Source organism: Balaenoptera ricei, chromosome 4 (assembly GCF_028023285.1).
Source record: "Balaenoptera ricei isolate mBalRic1 chromosome 4, mBalRic1.hap2, whole genome shotgun sequence".
NCBI classification, from domain to species: domain Eukaryota; kingdom Metazoa; phylum Chordata; class Mammalia; order Artiodactyla; family Balaenopteridae; genus Balaenoptera; species Balaenoptera ricei.
Genome location: NC_082642.1, coordinates 90,346,094 through 90,362,220, shown reverse-complemented (window position 1 = coordinate 90,362,220; position 16,127 = coordinate 90,346,094). Strand labels below are relative to the sequence as shown.

Sequence of the window (16,127 nt, the reverse complement as noted above, 5' to 3'; positions counted from 1 at the left end):
GGCCTAGAGATTATCATACTAAGTGAAGTAAGTCAGACAGAGAAAGACAAATATATCACTTATATGTGGAATCTAATAAAAAAAAATGGGGCTTCCCTGGTGGCGCAGTGGTTGGGAGTCTGCCTGCCAATGCAGGGGACACGGTTTCGAGCCCTGGTCTGGGAAGATCCCACATGCCGCGGAGTAACTAGGCCCGTGAGCCACAACTACTGAGCCTGCGCGTCTGGAGCCTGTGCTCCGCAACAAGAGAGGCCGCGATAGTGAGAGGCCCACGCACTGCGATGAGGAGTGGCCCCCACTTGCCGCAACTAGAGAAAGCCCTGGCACAGAAACGAAGACCCAACACAGCCATAAATAAATAAATAAACAAATAAATAATTTAAAAAAAAAAAAAAAAAAGAAAAACCACTAATATGCTTATAAAAAAAAAATGATACAAATGAACTTATTTACAAAACAGAAACAGACTCACAGCACTCGAAATCAAACTTATGGTTACCAAAGGGGAAACATGGGGGGAAGTGATAAATTAGGAAATTGGGATTAACATATACACACTACTATATATAAAATAGATAACTAACAAGGACCTACTGTATGGCACAGGGAACTCTACTCAATATTCTGTAATAACCTATATGGGAAAAGAATCTGAAAAAGAATGGATGGATATATATGACTGATTCACTTTGCTGTACACCTGAAACTAACACAACATTGTAAATCAACTATAACCCAATAAAAATTAAAAAAAAAATAAAGGATTAGAGAAAAAGTGATAGTAATTGAAGACAAGCTTCTACATAACTGACGTTCCTAAAGAGTAAAACTGAAAACAGTAAATTAAGGTAAAATTCGAAAAAATTATTTGAAATTTTTAGCCTTGGATCTATGGATTGAAAAGGTATACACTGTCTTCCAGAAAAAACAGACCCAGAACAGTCGTCACCAAAACATATCTGTTTACATGGGCTTCCCTGGTGGCGCAGTGGTTGAGAATCCGCCTGCCAGTGCAGGGGACACGGGTTCGAGCCCTGGTCTGGGAGGATCCCACATGCCACGGAGCAACTAAGCCCGTGTGCCACAGCTACTGAGCCTGCGCGTCTGGAGCCTGTGCTCCGCAACAAGAGAGGCCGCGATAGCAAGAGGCCCGCGCACCGCGATGAAGAGTGGCCCCCGCTTGCCACAACTGGAGAAAGCCCTCGCACAGAAACGAAGACCCAACACAGCCATAAATAAAATAAATTAAAAAAAAAATTAAAAAAAAAAAAATTATAAAAAAAAAACATATCTGTTTACAGAAGCTTAAACCTTTAATACACTCATCCCTCCGTATCCGCAGGAGGATTGGTTCCAGGATCCCCTGCAGATACCACAATCTGTGGAGGCTCAAGTCCTTTATATAAAATGGCAGAATACAGTAGGCCGTCTGCATCTGCAGTTCCGTATCCGCGATTCAACCAACTGGGGATAGAATTTACGCAAATATGGAGGGCCAGGGCCAACTGTGCTCTTCAGATCTCAGACCCTATTCACCTCAGACAATGGTGACTTCCCTCCCTTTCAGGACTGGGAACTCAGCGACAGCCACCAAACCTAACAAACGTGCTCCCGCTTCCCTCCGTGTCCTACTCACAGTGGAAGGTGCGGTGCTCTGCTCCCACCTTCTAACCTCTCAGAGCCTGACTTGATTGGGCATCTGTCTTTTATCTTAAGCCTTTGCTCTCTCCACTCTTTCTTATCAGCATGCTATATGTATTATTCCATCAGTTTCAAGTCTAAACTTTACCGTAAATAATCGCTTAATTGTGCCCCTCCTTCACTGACTCCAGGACAAAGACCATGTCTGTCTGTTTCTTGTGTTCCTATGGCCCAGCAGAGTGCCTGCCACAGTTGGTGCTAAATACACGTTGAATATAGTAAGTACGCAACAAATAACTTCTTCAATGTTCAGTCACTAGATTCAGTATCTCCACTGTGCTAAGTGTCAGAAGGCACTCTCAAGTGCACTGACACCCTGGAGGCAAGTACAGATGGCAGCCCCTCCCCATCCAGCACTACAAGGTCTGGTCATTCTGCATGCACACGCTTGCTCCCCTGGCCCTTTCTGTTTCCCTCGTCTTTGACTCATTTCTTAGTACCCAATTCTTAGGCCTTCATTCTCCCTTGTATTTAGACTTACCTTCACTATCTGTTCCTTCCTCTGGGCACTAATAAGTTCTGGATCTATGCTTTCGGCTTACTTTTGGCAGCTGAATGCCACACCCGGACCGGTGCCTGCCCTCCCTGGAGCTGACCTGCTGCGGTTCCTCAGCTCAGTAGACTCCAGTCTGCTCATTTTCGCCACCATGCTCCTGGGCCATAGCGCACGGCAGCCACACCAGGCACTGTCATTCCCGACCTGGAACTGAATGGTGGTATGAAAATTATAAAACAGCAGGAGCGAACTGCAGGGGGAGGGGAGTTTCTGCCAAATTAATAAATTAGTGAGAACTGCTGGCTCCCTCCCTCCAAATCAATCCTTGAGAAATGATGGAGGGGTAAGACCCCCTCACCACCACCCCCAGTTAATAATACCACCAAATAGATATGCATATATACTTCAGAAAACTGGGCTGTTTTGAAATGGTAATGGGGAGACAGGAGGAGGAATGGTCAGAGCCTGGGGTAGAGGGCAGCTGTGAGAGGATAAGTTAGAAAAAAAAAGGAGGAAAAAACCCCATCTGAGGAGATCCAGCATGGGGCACACTGCTGGTGCCGGGGTTCTGGGGCAAAATCCCAGAGTGGCAAAGCCACAGACTCACCTCAATCAGGCTGAGGACTGATTTGCCTCAGATATTTCCCTTCTTCACTTTTCTCTTCATCACGATGATGCTTATCCCTAAAGGTTATTTAACACCTATATAGCACTTACGGGCTCCCTCTTTACTCCTCTGTCAAACCTATCGTAAGAAATGCAGATTTTACACACTTTATTTACTTAGTAACAAGCATAAAGCTAACCAAATCATTTTAGAACGGTGGCATAACCTGTTTTATCTGACCTCTGTTAAGATTCAAGGCTCTGGGGCTGGTCTGGCAGGCTGTGCTGAGGCACGCGACATTTGCTCTATTCTTTGTAGCTTCCTCGCTTCCATTAAATTTTCAGACCCTCAACCAAATATATCAAAGTCTTCACTATATAAACACTAATGAGCACCCATGTGTGTAAGCACATGTGAAATCTCTTTCAATCAACCTGTAGCCTTCTTAAAATGTCATTAGGAGACCTAATGGGGTTGGGTGAGGGGGAAGCCAGGAGATGTTCAGATATTGTGATTTGAATATTTTCAAATGAGACAATGTCAGAAAGTTGAGTTACTGTTTCTGTTGAAATTGAAAAAATTGTTAGTGGCACTGAGTGTTAAAATGGCATCGAATCTAAGATATACTAACGTCTATAGGCAGAAAAAAACATTTCTATACATATAAAATGAGAATGGGGACTTCCCTGGTGGCACAGTGGTTAAGAATCCGCCTGCCAATGCAGGGGACACGGGTTCGAGCCCTGGTCTGGGAAGATCCCACATGCCGCAGAGCAACTAAACCCATGCGCCACAACTACTGAGCCTGCGCTCTAGAACTCGCGAGCCACAACTATTGAGCCCGCATGCCACAACTACTGAAGCCCACACGCCTAGAGCCCAGGCTCCGCAACAAGAGAAGCCACCACAATAAGAAGCCCATGCACCACAACAAAGAGTAGCCCCCACTCGCCGCAACTAGAGAAAGACCATGCACAGCAACGAAAACCCAACACAGCCTAAAATAAATAAATAAATAAATAAATTTATTAAAAAAAAAAAAAAAAATGAGAATGGTATTGGTCATCTACCAGAACATCAGATGGTGTATTTGGACTTCTATCTCCAAATATGTCCAGTTTATTTCAAACATTAAAGAACAAACTTCTGGTGGAACACTAACAAGCTGATTTAAATAAACCACTCCATTTCAACGTACCTACCAGAGAGTTGTTGACAAAAGACTCATTTATGTATTGATGCCTATTAAATAAGATATATTCTATGAACATACCAAAAGGTAGTATAAACAGGTAATGTATGAGCCATAGACGCTTCGTCTTCAGTATACTGTACAAATAATATTGAATTTATTCAACTACTTGAAGTAATTTATTGTACATAGTTTTAGCTACTTACATGAAATATCTAAAATGTTAAAAAATCTAAATATTATCATTAAAATTTCCCACAAAGATCTCAGCTCAGCAAGTAGGTCACAGAGGCTGTGTTCAATCCATTTCACAGTGCTTGGCTCCAGGCCACAGGGCAGGATGGCTCTGAGTGCACATGGTGAAGGCATGCCCCAGGTACGTTCTCTCAAACTACAGTCAGTTTATGAGGAAGAATCACGCCCCACACTCCACAGCCACAATTTACTTGCTGCTACCAAATGGAGTGTGGTACTTGAATGCGCAGAGCGGTCCTGCAGTGAGACTCCTGGCCCACAGCACAGAACAAATGGGACAGGAATAACCTCCAGCCAGAGACGGCTGCCCTGAATTGTTTTAGTCGGCTGTCTTTCCTGCTTAACTATTTGAGGAGGGTTATTCCCTGTAGCTTTACATAAGACCTGTCCCTATTCTTTAAGTAGGACAATTTTACTCCAGTTAAAGTAAAAATTGAATTATGCTTCATCATAAACACCTCATCGTCCCCATATAGAGTGCATGGCTGTGTTTGTATTCCTCATCCAGGTTTAAAAAAATTGATGGTGTTAATTAAGTAAAGACAAGATGCAGATTAGTTTCCATTTTTATTAAAGCTGTGTTTTTTCTAAGTAATATATTACACTTAAAGTTAAATACCATAAATAAAGATCAATTCTTAAATCTATTTTATTTATTAAAAATGTAAACAAAAAGAAAATAATTCACCACTCCCTCCCCAACCCTGACTAAATGTATCAAAAAAAAAAAAAAGGTCATCCTTTCAGGTAAGTTCTTTCTTCAGAACGAGTAGCACAGACTTTATTAAAATATGTTAGTCCTCTTGGGCTGCAGGGACATGGCACGGATGACTGGTGCCAACTGTGAAACAGGTCTGTGGGGCTGTGACTGAAGTCCACCTCCTCCTGCCAGGACTACTCAAATGCCCTCAGAAACGGGCTCTTCTCTCTCCATTCAGTGTCCAAGGACAAGGACAGCGCTAAGGCTCTGAGCACAGGACACTGCGATGAACATGGTGTGTAAGCTGGCATACTCCAGGAGGTGGGTCAGAGCCAGCAGTGACCTAGCAATTCTGCATGAATTAGTCATGCAGAATATTAGACTATTCTGAATATTCATGAATATTAGTCACAGAATATTAGAGCTGGAAAGATTCTGAGAAAGCATCTAATCATTTTACAGATGGTCTCAATCAGTGAGTCTTCTGATATTGAAGTGAATATTGATAAAATTTTATGGAATACTCTGATATACTTATTTATGTATCTTCCTAAAACTATTTAAACTTCACTAATGTTTCACTTTCAAATATTGATAAACTCTAAACCAACATATTAGGCTGAAACTAATTTTAAGCATAATTTATTACATTTTTAGAATGCCTAGTTGATCTTAACAAAAATAAGTATCCTTAAGAAATAAGTAAGGGAAAAGGATGTTTTTCAGGAGAATACAGAGGGATCTACATTAAGACTACCTAACTGCTTTCCAGTTTCTTTAAAGCTATCAGCTCAAGTCTAGCGACATGGCTTTTGCTTCCTTCCTGTAAATTCTGTTCTTGAAAACCTGAGAGACAAATTCACTTGTTAATTTTGACATTGGGACCTTAATACTATCAAAATGAACCTAAGACTGAACTGAAAACTGAGGTAGTCAGTTTTTATAAGCACTTGACCCTTTTGAGTCAGAAAGGAACTTCAGTCTACTATCCTCAAATCAGCTATCCCCATTCCCCTTCCCTGCCCCACCTCACTCCCACCATGGCTGCAGTCTGCATGGTCTCTTTCTCAGTGAACTGGTTTTGTGAACATAAAGGGTATTACCTTCCACAGGATATTGAAATTTAGGTCATCTCAAATTCTTCAGTTCAAAACTTAATTCTAGCCTGCTAATTCTGCATTGAAATTTCAGATTTTAAAAATCCTTTTTAGAATATTATTTTAGAATTTTATCATATTATAAGGGACTAAACCATGCCTCTTAAAATTTCTTACAGGTTCAGTGGTCTTCTAAATCTTCACTGAGTATACTATGCAGAATCAGTGATAAGCAACCACTTTCAAGACTTGCTGAAGAGGAAGGAAGACGCCAGCACTGTTAGTTACCCTCAAAAACTCAAGATTTCTTAACATCATACTTTACCAGGTTCTACATTTGTGCAGAGAAAACACTGGGCTACCAGATTCCAAGCTTAACAAATATATATATATAGAAAAAATGTCATCTATAATATTTTCTTCAGAAAGTCATTAGTGCAAATATAATTATATCAATAAAAAATAAAGCAAAAATATATTTCAAGTATAAAAAGCACCATGCTCAGAAACAATACTACCTAAATGGCATTACTGCACAACAGTCAAAATATAATTGAACCTATCACTGTTGAGTCTCAATTATATTATGAATCCATATTATTTTTGGTGAAATTCTTTATACAACTTTGCAGGATGATTCATAATCACATTGGGTATATAAGTTTAGATTTTTATAACTTTCTTTAAAAATATACTCTGCATTTTTCTCTGACTTTTCATGATTTAAAGTATGCAGAACGTAGGCAGAAACACCATTGGTATTAGATTTTCTTCAGCTGAGGCTGGCTATGCTAGAGACCCCCAGCTTTTCACAATGACAAATACCTCCAATTTAAAATTGTAGGCAAATAAGTATTTTAAATGTATGCATTTTTTAAAAAAAGGTGACTTTCCTCTATGCTGGAGTTGCTGTTTGGCTCCAGTGCCAAATAATAAGTTGGAATTACTCCTTAGTAATTATGCTGTTTGTTCACTTAGCACAAGTTCTTAAACTGAGTGCTCAATAACTGTATGCTGAATTAAAGGGCCAACCAGTGAATGAATGAATGAATGAATGAATGCATGTCCAAGGGCTATGTTTCTAATGCCACAGGACTTCATTAGCTTTAGAGAGAAAAACTGGGCATCATTCATCATTAAAGATTTTCAAATTGGGTTTACTAAGTAGGGTTGGTCAGCTCTAGTACAAGAGCAGAATTGCTTCTGGGGACCAGAATCTATGGGTGACAGAAAGAGTGTCAAATACAAGAGGTAAAGGACATTACCTCCTTTTAAAGCAAAGGCAACTTTCTGACTTCTGTGGACTAAGCCATACCCTGTGTGGTAAAGTGGACCCTATTGGATAGGCCCTACACCAAACCTACACTTTCCTATAAACAATTCAGACCATCTTGTTTTGACTTATATCTTTTCTTCTTACACATAAAATAATTTTCAGATAGTCAAATTCTTCTGTAACAATTCCTAAGCCCACTTGAAAATAACTGCATACCTGTCTATACCAGAATTTCTTTTTATCTTCATTGGTCAAAAAGGAAAGTTCTATTTTTGTTGGATTGCAGTTGTCATAACTATTATCTGAAAAACATACAATTAGGTTTTCTTTTATTTGCATGTCTTCAATGTTTTCACAGGGCAGAGTATTTTTCTCTCTCTGCTTCCCAGTTTTTCAAGTCATTATTAAACTAATGGAGAATACAACTGGAAGCTACTCTCTGAAGATCAATGAGTACAGATACAGCTACCCAACACCTAATGGTTCAGCAGGAAACTGCCACACAGCTGGTTTGAAAAGGCTAGCATGGTTAAATCATAAGATTTAGCAAAACATAATTAAAAAAAAAAACAATGAGAACAATGACTTAGGTGTACCATATACAGTCATTAAATTCAAAATAGGTATAATAGTGATGTAGAAATCCCAATTCAAGTTATTTTCTGTAAGTCAAAGGACAATTTATACTTTTGAGGACAGGGTCCACAACTTATAAACTTGCAATGATTAGCTGTTCTTTAAATTATTGCAGCAGTGATGAACTTTCCCATTGTTTTAGGTTAATGAAAATGCTGAGGTATGTAATAACTGAAATTTTCACCTATTATCCCATTTTCAAAGGAAAACTTCAAGAAGAGTATTTATCCTGAAAAATAAAGAGACTTGGTGATTTGGAATTCCTCCTCCTTCTCCAAACTTTGAGGCTGTTGGGTTGCTGATGAGGAATGACTGCTGTGAAGCTCTGCTTCAAGATCTGATTGTGGTCAACACTTCCAAGCCAAAGTCAGGAATGCCACTTCTGCCATCTGCATAGGCTGGAACTCGCCCAGATTTTGTGCTTTGTTCAGAGGAACATGACACAAAGGAATGTCTTCAGAATTCACTTTTCCATTCCTAATGCCATACGCACAGAAGAAATCCAGCCAGCAGAGGAAATAGATTGCCTAGCAGAAGCCAAAGGGTAACCACCGGGCTAGAGGAACAGGAACAGAGATCTAGGGTTGAAAACAAAAAATTGACTTTCCATAGACATTTTTGGAAAAAATTATACCAACTAAAATGTTGACAGATGAGTAGAGGTAATTATTAAAAGGTGAAGAAGGACTACCTTGAAGAGTAGAATCAAGAGTGACTTCCTGAAATCCATATATGCATAGTCTTTTTTTATATTTATAGAAAAAGAACAAAATATTTATGTAGGAGAAAAGAAGATGTACCTACCATATCAAGGTACAAAGTCAGCACCCAAGAAAAGACAGGGTAGTATCCTGGCAAAGCTAAAGATGCTACACAGGAAAGTAAATGAAATTCTTGGCTATTCTGACATGGGATGCTGGACTCTCTTCTTCTATTCTACCTTGTCCCTTCTAAGTAGGGTGACCGTATAATTTATCATCCCATATCAGGACATTTTGAGATAAGCATTGAAATAAATTTCTAGTCTCAAGATGGAGCCTCTCCTGCCCATGGTGCCACATCAGCAAATTAAAACTTAGATAACTTTCTTGTTTGTGTAAATGCTCCACTTGACCAGAACCACAGAATATCCAGTCAGCCAATCTCCAACCGCCGAGCCAATGTGGGCTCTATACTTATTTCTTTGTTCCTTGATCTTTCTAAATAAGGTTAGATACTTAACCCCAGCCCATCAACCCAAGCTGAGTACTTCTTCCTTGTTTCCTGCTTGTAGCCTTTTTCCCTTATTTTACAGTTCTCTGGACTCCTGAGAGTAGAGACTGCCTGTGTGAAATAAAATTTGCTTTGATCAACTAAATTGTTCTCTTGATAATTTTAACACAAGGGAATGCTATTAGTAATCATACCAGGACAATAGGCACGTGGACTGTCCCAGGCAAAACATGACATATGTTCCCCAATCTCTAAATATCTACCCATCTATCCATATCACCCCAGACTTGATTTAGAAACAGCAGAAGATTCTATGAGTTTTTGGCAGTAGGAGTATATTTTAATTTATCTAAGAGTTGTTCTAACAGCTAAAACTATTTCCCCCAAACAATTCTCAGAATGGAGTACATTTTTTAGCAATCAAGAGACCAGGTCAACCTGACTTTATTTCAGGATGAGTTGTCCTTTCTACTATTTTGACCAACAGAGAACCAACCAAGCTTCAAGTCTGACTTGCTTAAAAGGTAAGAAAAAGGGCTTCCCTGGTGGCGCAGTGGTTGGGAGTCTGCCTGCCAATGCAGGGGACACGGGTTCGGGCCCTGGTCCGGGAGGATCCCACATGCTGCAGAGCGGCTGGGCCCGTGAGCCACAATTGCTGAGCCTGCGCGTCTGGAGCCTGTGCTCCACGGCAAGAGAGGCCGCGATGGTGAGAGGCCCACGCACCGCGATGAAGAGTGGCCCCCACTTGCCACAACTGGAGAAAGCCCTGGCACAGAAACGAAGACCCAACACAGCCATAAATAAATAAATAAATAAAAATTAAAAAAAAAAAAAAGGTAAGAAAAAAAGGACTGGTTTTTCAGCTATAGAATTAATAAAATGATAATGTTAAGGCACTGGAGCTTGTTCTTCTGAGAACTATACAGTGTGGAATAAGTATTTTAAAAAATTATTTCACTGTATGTAATACAGGTAAACCATGGAGAACTTGTATTCTTCCCCAATGGAACCAGCTGGCAATCATTAAATGTTAGAAAAATCAATCCTTCTCAAAGTATGGTACCTGGGTCAATAACATCAGCATCACCTGGGAACTTCTCAGGCTCCAACCCAGAACTTCTGAATCAGAAACTCTGGGGGTGAGTCGTAGCAATCTGTGTTTTAACATGATTCTGATGCATGCTAAAGTTTGAGAACTTCTGACCTAGAGCTGCAATGTCCAATATGGCAGCCATTAGCTATATGTGCTATTTAAATTTAAATTAACCAAAATGAGATGAAATATTTAGCTCCTCTGTCACACTAGCCACATTTCACATGTTTAATAGTCACATGTGGCTAATGACTATTGTATGGGACAGTACAGATTACAGAACATTTCCATCACCCCAGAAAGGTCTACTGGATAAGTTCTGGCCTACAGCATCAGGTAGAGTGGTCCTGGATGGAATAAGGAATAGACACTGGAGTCACTAATAACACAGGCATATCCCTTTATCTCCCGATTCTCAATTTGGCACAAAGGAAATAGGAAGAGAACTGAACTGTTGTTTATCTACTGTTGGTACTAACATTTAACAAGCTATTAAAATATTAATGGCCGCTCTGGAACATTTGTTGTCCTTCAAAAACACTGCCCTTTCTGTGATAGCACTCTTTAAAAAGGAAAGATACAAAGAGCGTGTTTCAAAATGAATCAGAGACGATCAGATCTGGGTTTTGATCTGAACCTCATTAGCTGTGACAGTGAATATATCACTTAATCTCTTTATACCTTAGTTTTCTCATGTGTAAATGATAATTCCTACCTCATTAGGTTTTGTGATGATTAAATACAATGATATAGACATAAAGCACTCAGCAAAGTGTCTAGCACTTAATAAATAGAAACAAAACAACCTCCACAATCTGAAGAGATCAGAAAATTTAGAAATAAATCTTTCATATTCACTAATGGAAACTATGCCTAAAAGGTATCTATTCCTTTTTTTTTTTTCTAAAAGACATCTATTCTTGTAATATTTTATACATTTTTCAAAACTGTGGTAGTGATTCGGAGGTTACAATCCTTTTTTGAGCATGCTTCCTCATAGAACTGGTTAACAGGGGAAGAAATCACAACACAGTACCACAGTATCAGAAGGGTGACTACAAAGAGGGAGCTGGATAAGAAGTCAAGTCTAGGGCGCAGGTTGGTGGAGGGGGTGGGGTCATTTGCAATCTCTACTCCCCACCTCCTTTCAACAGATTCACCTGTCTTTGCCATGCTCCAAGGACAGGAACTAATCACTTCACAGCTCCTTGAACTAGTCTGGCTTTCTCCTCATTTCTACACATTTTTTTACTGTACTCCTAAGATCCTTACCCCTGAACCAGCTGGAGTAACTCTCTCTTTAACTCAACTCTAACTGCTAATGGCTCAATCAATGCTCATCTCTTGGACATTGAAATGATGATATTTCTTATAGTTAACTCTGAGATAAGGCCCGAGGATGGGAACTCCAACAGAACCACCTATTTGTAGACTAGCAGCCCTTTAATTCTAGCCAAAGCAATTTAACAATAACAATAAAATGAAGTCATCCTATCACTTCATATGAAAGTTAACTAAGAATATTTAACACTACATTTATTATATACCATATCAAAAGGACCTAAGATCTTTTAATTCATTGTGCATTACTAGTATAACTGCAGAAAACTCAGCTGGCTCACAGGAGTTAAGTGAAAAGAGTTAACAAAGCAGGCCTGAGATGGCCATCATTTGAAAGTCCTGTTTGCAAGGACGGCCTTTAGCTGGTGTCTGGGAAGTGGTTTCTTCCAGACTTCACCCACTGTCCCCTTTCCCTTTGCTGATTCTGCTTTGTATCTTTTTGCTTTAACAAAGCTTAGCCATAAGTACAACCAGAGGCTGAGTCCTTTGAGTCCTAGAGAGTCATGAAATCTGGGGGTGGTCTTAGGCACCCCTAACACCAGTATTAATCTCCCCAAATTCACCCTCTACTTATAGCCCATGTCTTGATAAAGGCCCCAGAATGTGAGAAAGAAAGGGAATTAAATTTTAGAGGTGAAGAAACTTTGAGCTATAAAGTGAACATAGCCCTCTGTTTTCAACCAGACCATGGAGCAAGCAAAGGGCTATACAGTTCCATTTAAAAAATACCTCCAGTTGAGAAAATGAAACATGGCCTACTCCAAAATATCAAACTGTCATAAAATCTCATAGGTCATTTAATTAAAATATTATAGACCATAGGTCAAAGCTTTCATTGAGAGTTCATGAGTTCTGCTTTTAAAACTCTTAGAAATGGGTCATCAGCCTCAGTTTGCACATCTTCATCAACAGGGAATGCACTCTTCTCAAGAGAGTCCCTTCTATTCCTCTCCTGGTTCTAAAGGATTTTACTGGAATCTGTCTCCCTACAACTTTAATTCATTGTTCTCAGTGCTACTCTCTGGAGTCTCACAGAATGAGTAATATATCTCTCAGTGAAAACCACTGTCTTTGCCAGCCTGTCTTTCTATCTCACTGTGTATATTTGCATCTCCCTGCACCTTTCTCTTCTTTGCGGGCATGTCAATCCCTTCTTTGAGCATCTTTTCCAGTGACTTTCCCACTCTTTCACCTCACCTAGTTATAATATAACTAAAATATATTTAATTGCTTTTTGTATTCATGAACAGAATTTTTACTCTTACTTTCAAAATGAATGGCTGAAACATTAACTTTTTGTAACCTTCAATGAATGTTTTTGTGCAAGTCAGAGGTTCTTCACATATAGAAAGTTTCCTCACCCTCACTCTTACTGAAGAGAGGTGTCAAGTCTACCTACCTTCAATTTCTAACCATGGAGGGAAGGAGATCTTCCCATAAAACTGCAATTAGAAGAGAAGACGCGCAACCTGTTTTAGAGCTTCCTTGCAGGGAATTTTCAACATCTTGTAAGAAAAGTCCTTCTCTGTACTCCAACCACAGAGACTACTCACCTAGGGGTAGAGCTCGGGTCAAGTTAGTAGTTGGAGGATCTGTTTCTGGGGGACAGAGCTCACAGAAGTCCCAACATGATGGGCAGAGCAAGTTTCCATCGTGAATCCAGCCGTTCATCTGAATACTGACGGGGAGGACCTGCCCGGCCCGACTACACAAATATGAAGTATCCTGAACCCAAACCTTCAGACCTTGTGGAGAACAAGAAACCTTCAAAAAGTGAAAAAAAAAAAAAAAAAATCAGATCAGTAAGATTCTAGTTTGTGAGACTTCTCCCTCAACTGTAGGAAAATATGGCAGAATTTACTAAAAATGCTGGCTATAAAAGACAATTTGGAACGTGGGCATATTTTAATCTCATATAAAGAGGGTTAAGTTATTCATGTTCTAAAAGAATTTCACTCTGTGGTAGTAGTTCTTAGACTTTTTGTCTAGAACCTTTTAAAAAATCAAATGAAAGCTATGGACACTTCCTGAAAAAAACAAGGTAACATACAGCTTTACATACAATTTGGATTCACAGACCCCTGAAGCCAAGTTATCAATAATAACATTTCTGTAGATTCTAGTATCCTCCTATAATTCAGGTTAAATGTCTGTCAAAGAGCCATGAATCACGTCACTTTTTCTACAAGTTGCTAAATTTTGTAACTCAAATTTTTTTAGTTGTTTTAAATTATAAGAATAGGGCTTCCCTGGTGGTGCAGTGGTTAAGAATCTGCCTGCCAATGCAGGGGACACAGGTTCGAGTCGTGGTCCGGGAAGATCCCACATGCCGCGGACCAACTAAGCCTGCGCGCCACAACTACTGAGCCTGTGCTCTAGAGCCCACGAGCCACAACTACTGAAGCCCGCGTGCCTAGAGTCAGTGCTCTGCAACAAGAGAAGCCACCACAATGAGAAGCCCGCGCACCGCAACGAAGAGTAGCCCCGGCTTTCCGCAACTAGAAAAAGCCCATGCGCAGCAACGAAGACCCAACGCAGCCAAACATAAATAAAATAAATTATAAAAACAATATATGCTCATTGTAAAAAAAAAAAGCACACTGTATAGAAATGACATAGTAAAAGTTTGTTATTCATTATCCCTATCCCAGATCCTCTGCTCAGAGATGAAAATGGTCACAGTGATTTTATACAACTGGTAACATGTTTAAAGGCAGGATTCATATCTCAAATACAAGGGGTAACTGATGAAATCAATTTTAAAAAACAAACATATTAAAGCTAACTTTAAAAAAATTTATAACGACTGTGTTGTCTTCAAAGTTGTTTTCTTTTTTTTAATAAAGTTTATTTATTTATTTATTCATTCATTCATTCTGGCTGCATTGGGTCCTCACTGCTGCGCACGGGCTTTCTCTAGTTGCTGAGAATGGAGGCCACTCCTCATCGTGGTGCACAGGCTTCTCATTGTAGTAGCCGCTCCCATTGTGGAACGCAGGCTCCAGGTATGCAGGCCTCAGTAGCTGTGGCATGCAGGCTCAGCAGTTGTGGCTCGTGGGCTCCAGAGCGCAGGCTCAGCAGCTGTGGCGCACGGGCTTAGCCACTCCGTGGCATGTGGGATCCTCCCAGACCAGGGCTTGAACTCTCATCCCCTGCATTGGCAGGTGGACTCCCAACCACTGTGCCACCAGGGAAGCCCTCAAAGTTGTTTTCTAAAAAGACTTAACATTATGCTACTTCACCTTAAATATTTCTGGAACTTCTCTCCTGGAACTATTTCCAAAGAAAGTGCATGGTTCTGAGTATGTTTGATGGTGGCAAATTTTTACTTTGCAAGTAGATGTAATTTTTGGAAATACCCAAAACTTGCCCAGATCCAAGTCTGGTAAAGGCAGTTGACTAAACTGGTTAAGACTAGGTCAACATAGGTATGATGTAAAATACTGAAATTGACTTCTTAGATGGCTATTAAACTATCTCTAAAAGCAATTTAAAAAGGAGTTCCAAAAGTGTTTTTCAACAATGGAGTCATTTTAAAAACAACTCTTTTCATCAATTAAGTTTAAATATAACATTCATTTGGAAATTTAAGTTATAATAAGCTATCAAAAAAATAAACAACAAAGTGTAAACTCTTCTATAAGTCTGTCATTCAATGACCCACACCCAGTAAGCGTCACCACAGCTGCAATGTAATGTAATCATTCTTGTAAGTGAGAATTGACTGGGTATTGTGCTTGGTGCTGAAAAGGATACCAAAGAAGTCCATGACACAGTGCCTGACCTCTAGCAGCTTTAATTGAGGAGAGAAGGGTAGGATATACAAATTTCCCCCCAAAATTAACAGTGTCAGACTGTTTTATGATAAAGAGGCAATAAATGATAGGAAAAAGAACAACAAAGATTAGAAAGTTTCATGGAAGAAAGCATTTATATTCTAAAGATGTGCACAGGGTTTGCATCACAGTGAGGGAGACATGTTGTAAGCTGGTGGGCTGTGTCAGAGTCCAAGTGGGTGAGAAGGGTAACCGCGTAGGGGTGGATGAAGATGGAAAGGATGTGGACAGATCAAATAACAAGCATATTAAACACAAAGAGAACCAGATTTCTCACTGCTTGAAAGAAGAGTTACAAATATGGGAAGGGAGAAAACTAAAATGAATTATTTGGTGTTAAACTGGAATCAAAGATACTGGTACAAACTCATGGTTACATATATGCACATGTACAAGTATATATAAAATTACATACACACATATATTTCCTAGCTCTGTTCACCAAGAAGACCTGGGGAGCAGCTGTATCCCAAGAGCAATGAACAATACATCTAGCACCCAGACTTTATTTTTTTAATAAATTTATTTATTTATTTTTGGCTGCGTTGGGTCTTTGTTGCTGTGCACAGGCTGTCTCTAGATGCGGCAAGTGGGGGCTACTCTTTGTTGTGATGCGTGGGCTTCTTGTTGAGGTGGCTTCTCTTGTTGCAGAGCACGGGATCTAGGTGTGCGGGCTTCAGCAGTT

General features: G+C 39.8%; 1 protein-coding gene across 2 annotated transcripts in view; it reads right to left on the bottom strand.

Moving 5' to 3' along the window:
• The window catches only part of LMLN (leishmanolysin like peptidase), a 127,432-nt gene that overhangs the window by 48,554 nt on the left and 62,751 nt on the right, over positions 1-16,127 (bottom strand). The window contains exons 16-17 of one of the 2 annotated variants that reach the window (XM_059920914.1): positions 13,160-13,370; positions 4,878-8,538 (exon numbers count right to left, since the gene is read on the bottom strand). The exons of the other annotated variant lie outside the window; for it this stretch is intronic. Of the exons in view, the coding sequence (XP_059776897.1) occupies positions 8,438-8,538; positions 13,160-13,370 (312 nt within the window). The 3' untranslated portion in view covers positions 4,878-8,437. Of the gene's footprint in view, positions 1-4,877; positions 8,539-13,159; positions 13,371-16,127 lie in introns of those variants that run through there. 2 annotated transcript variants of the gene reach the window in all.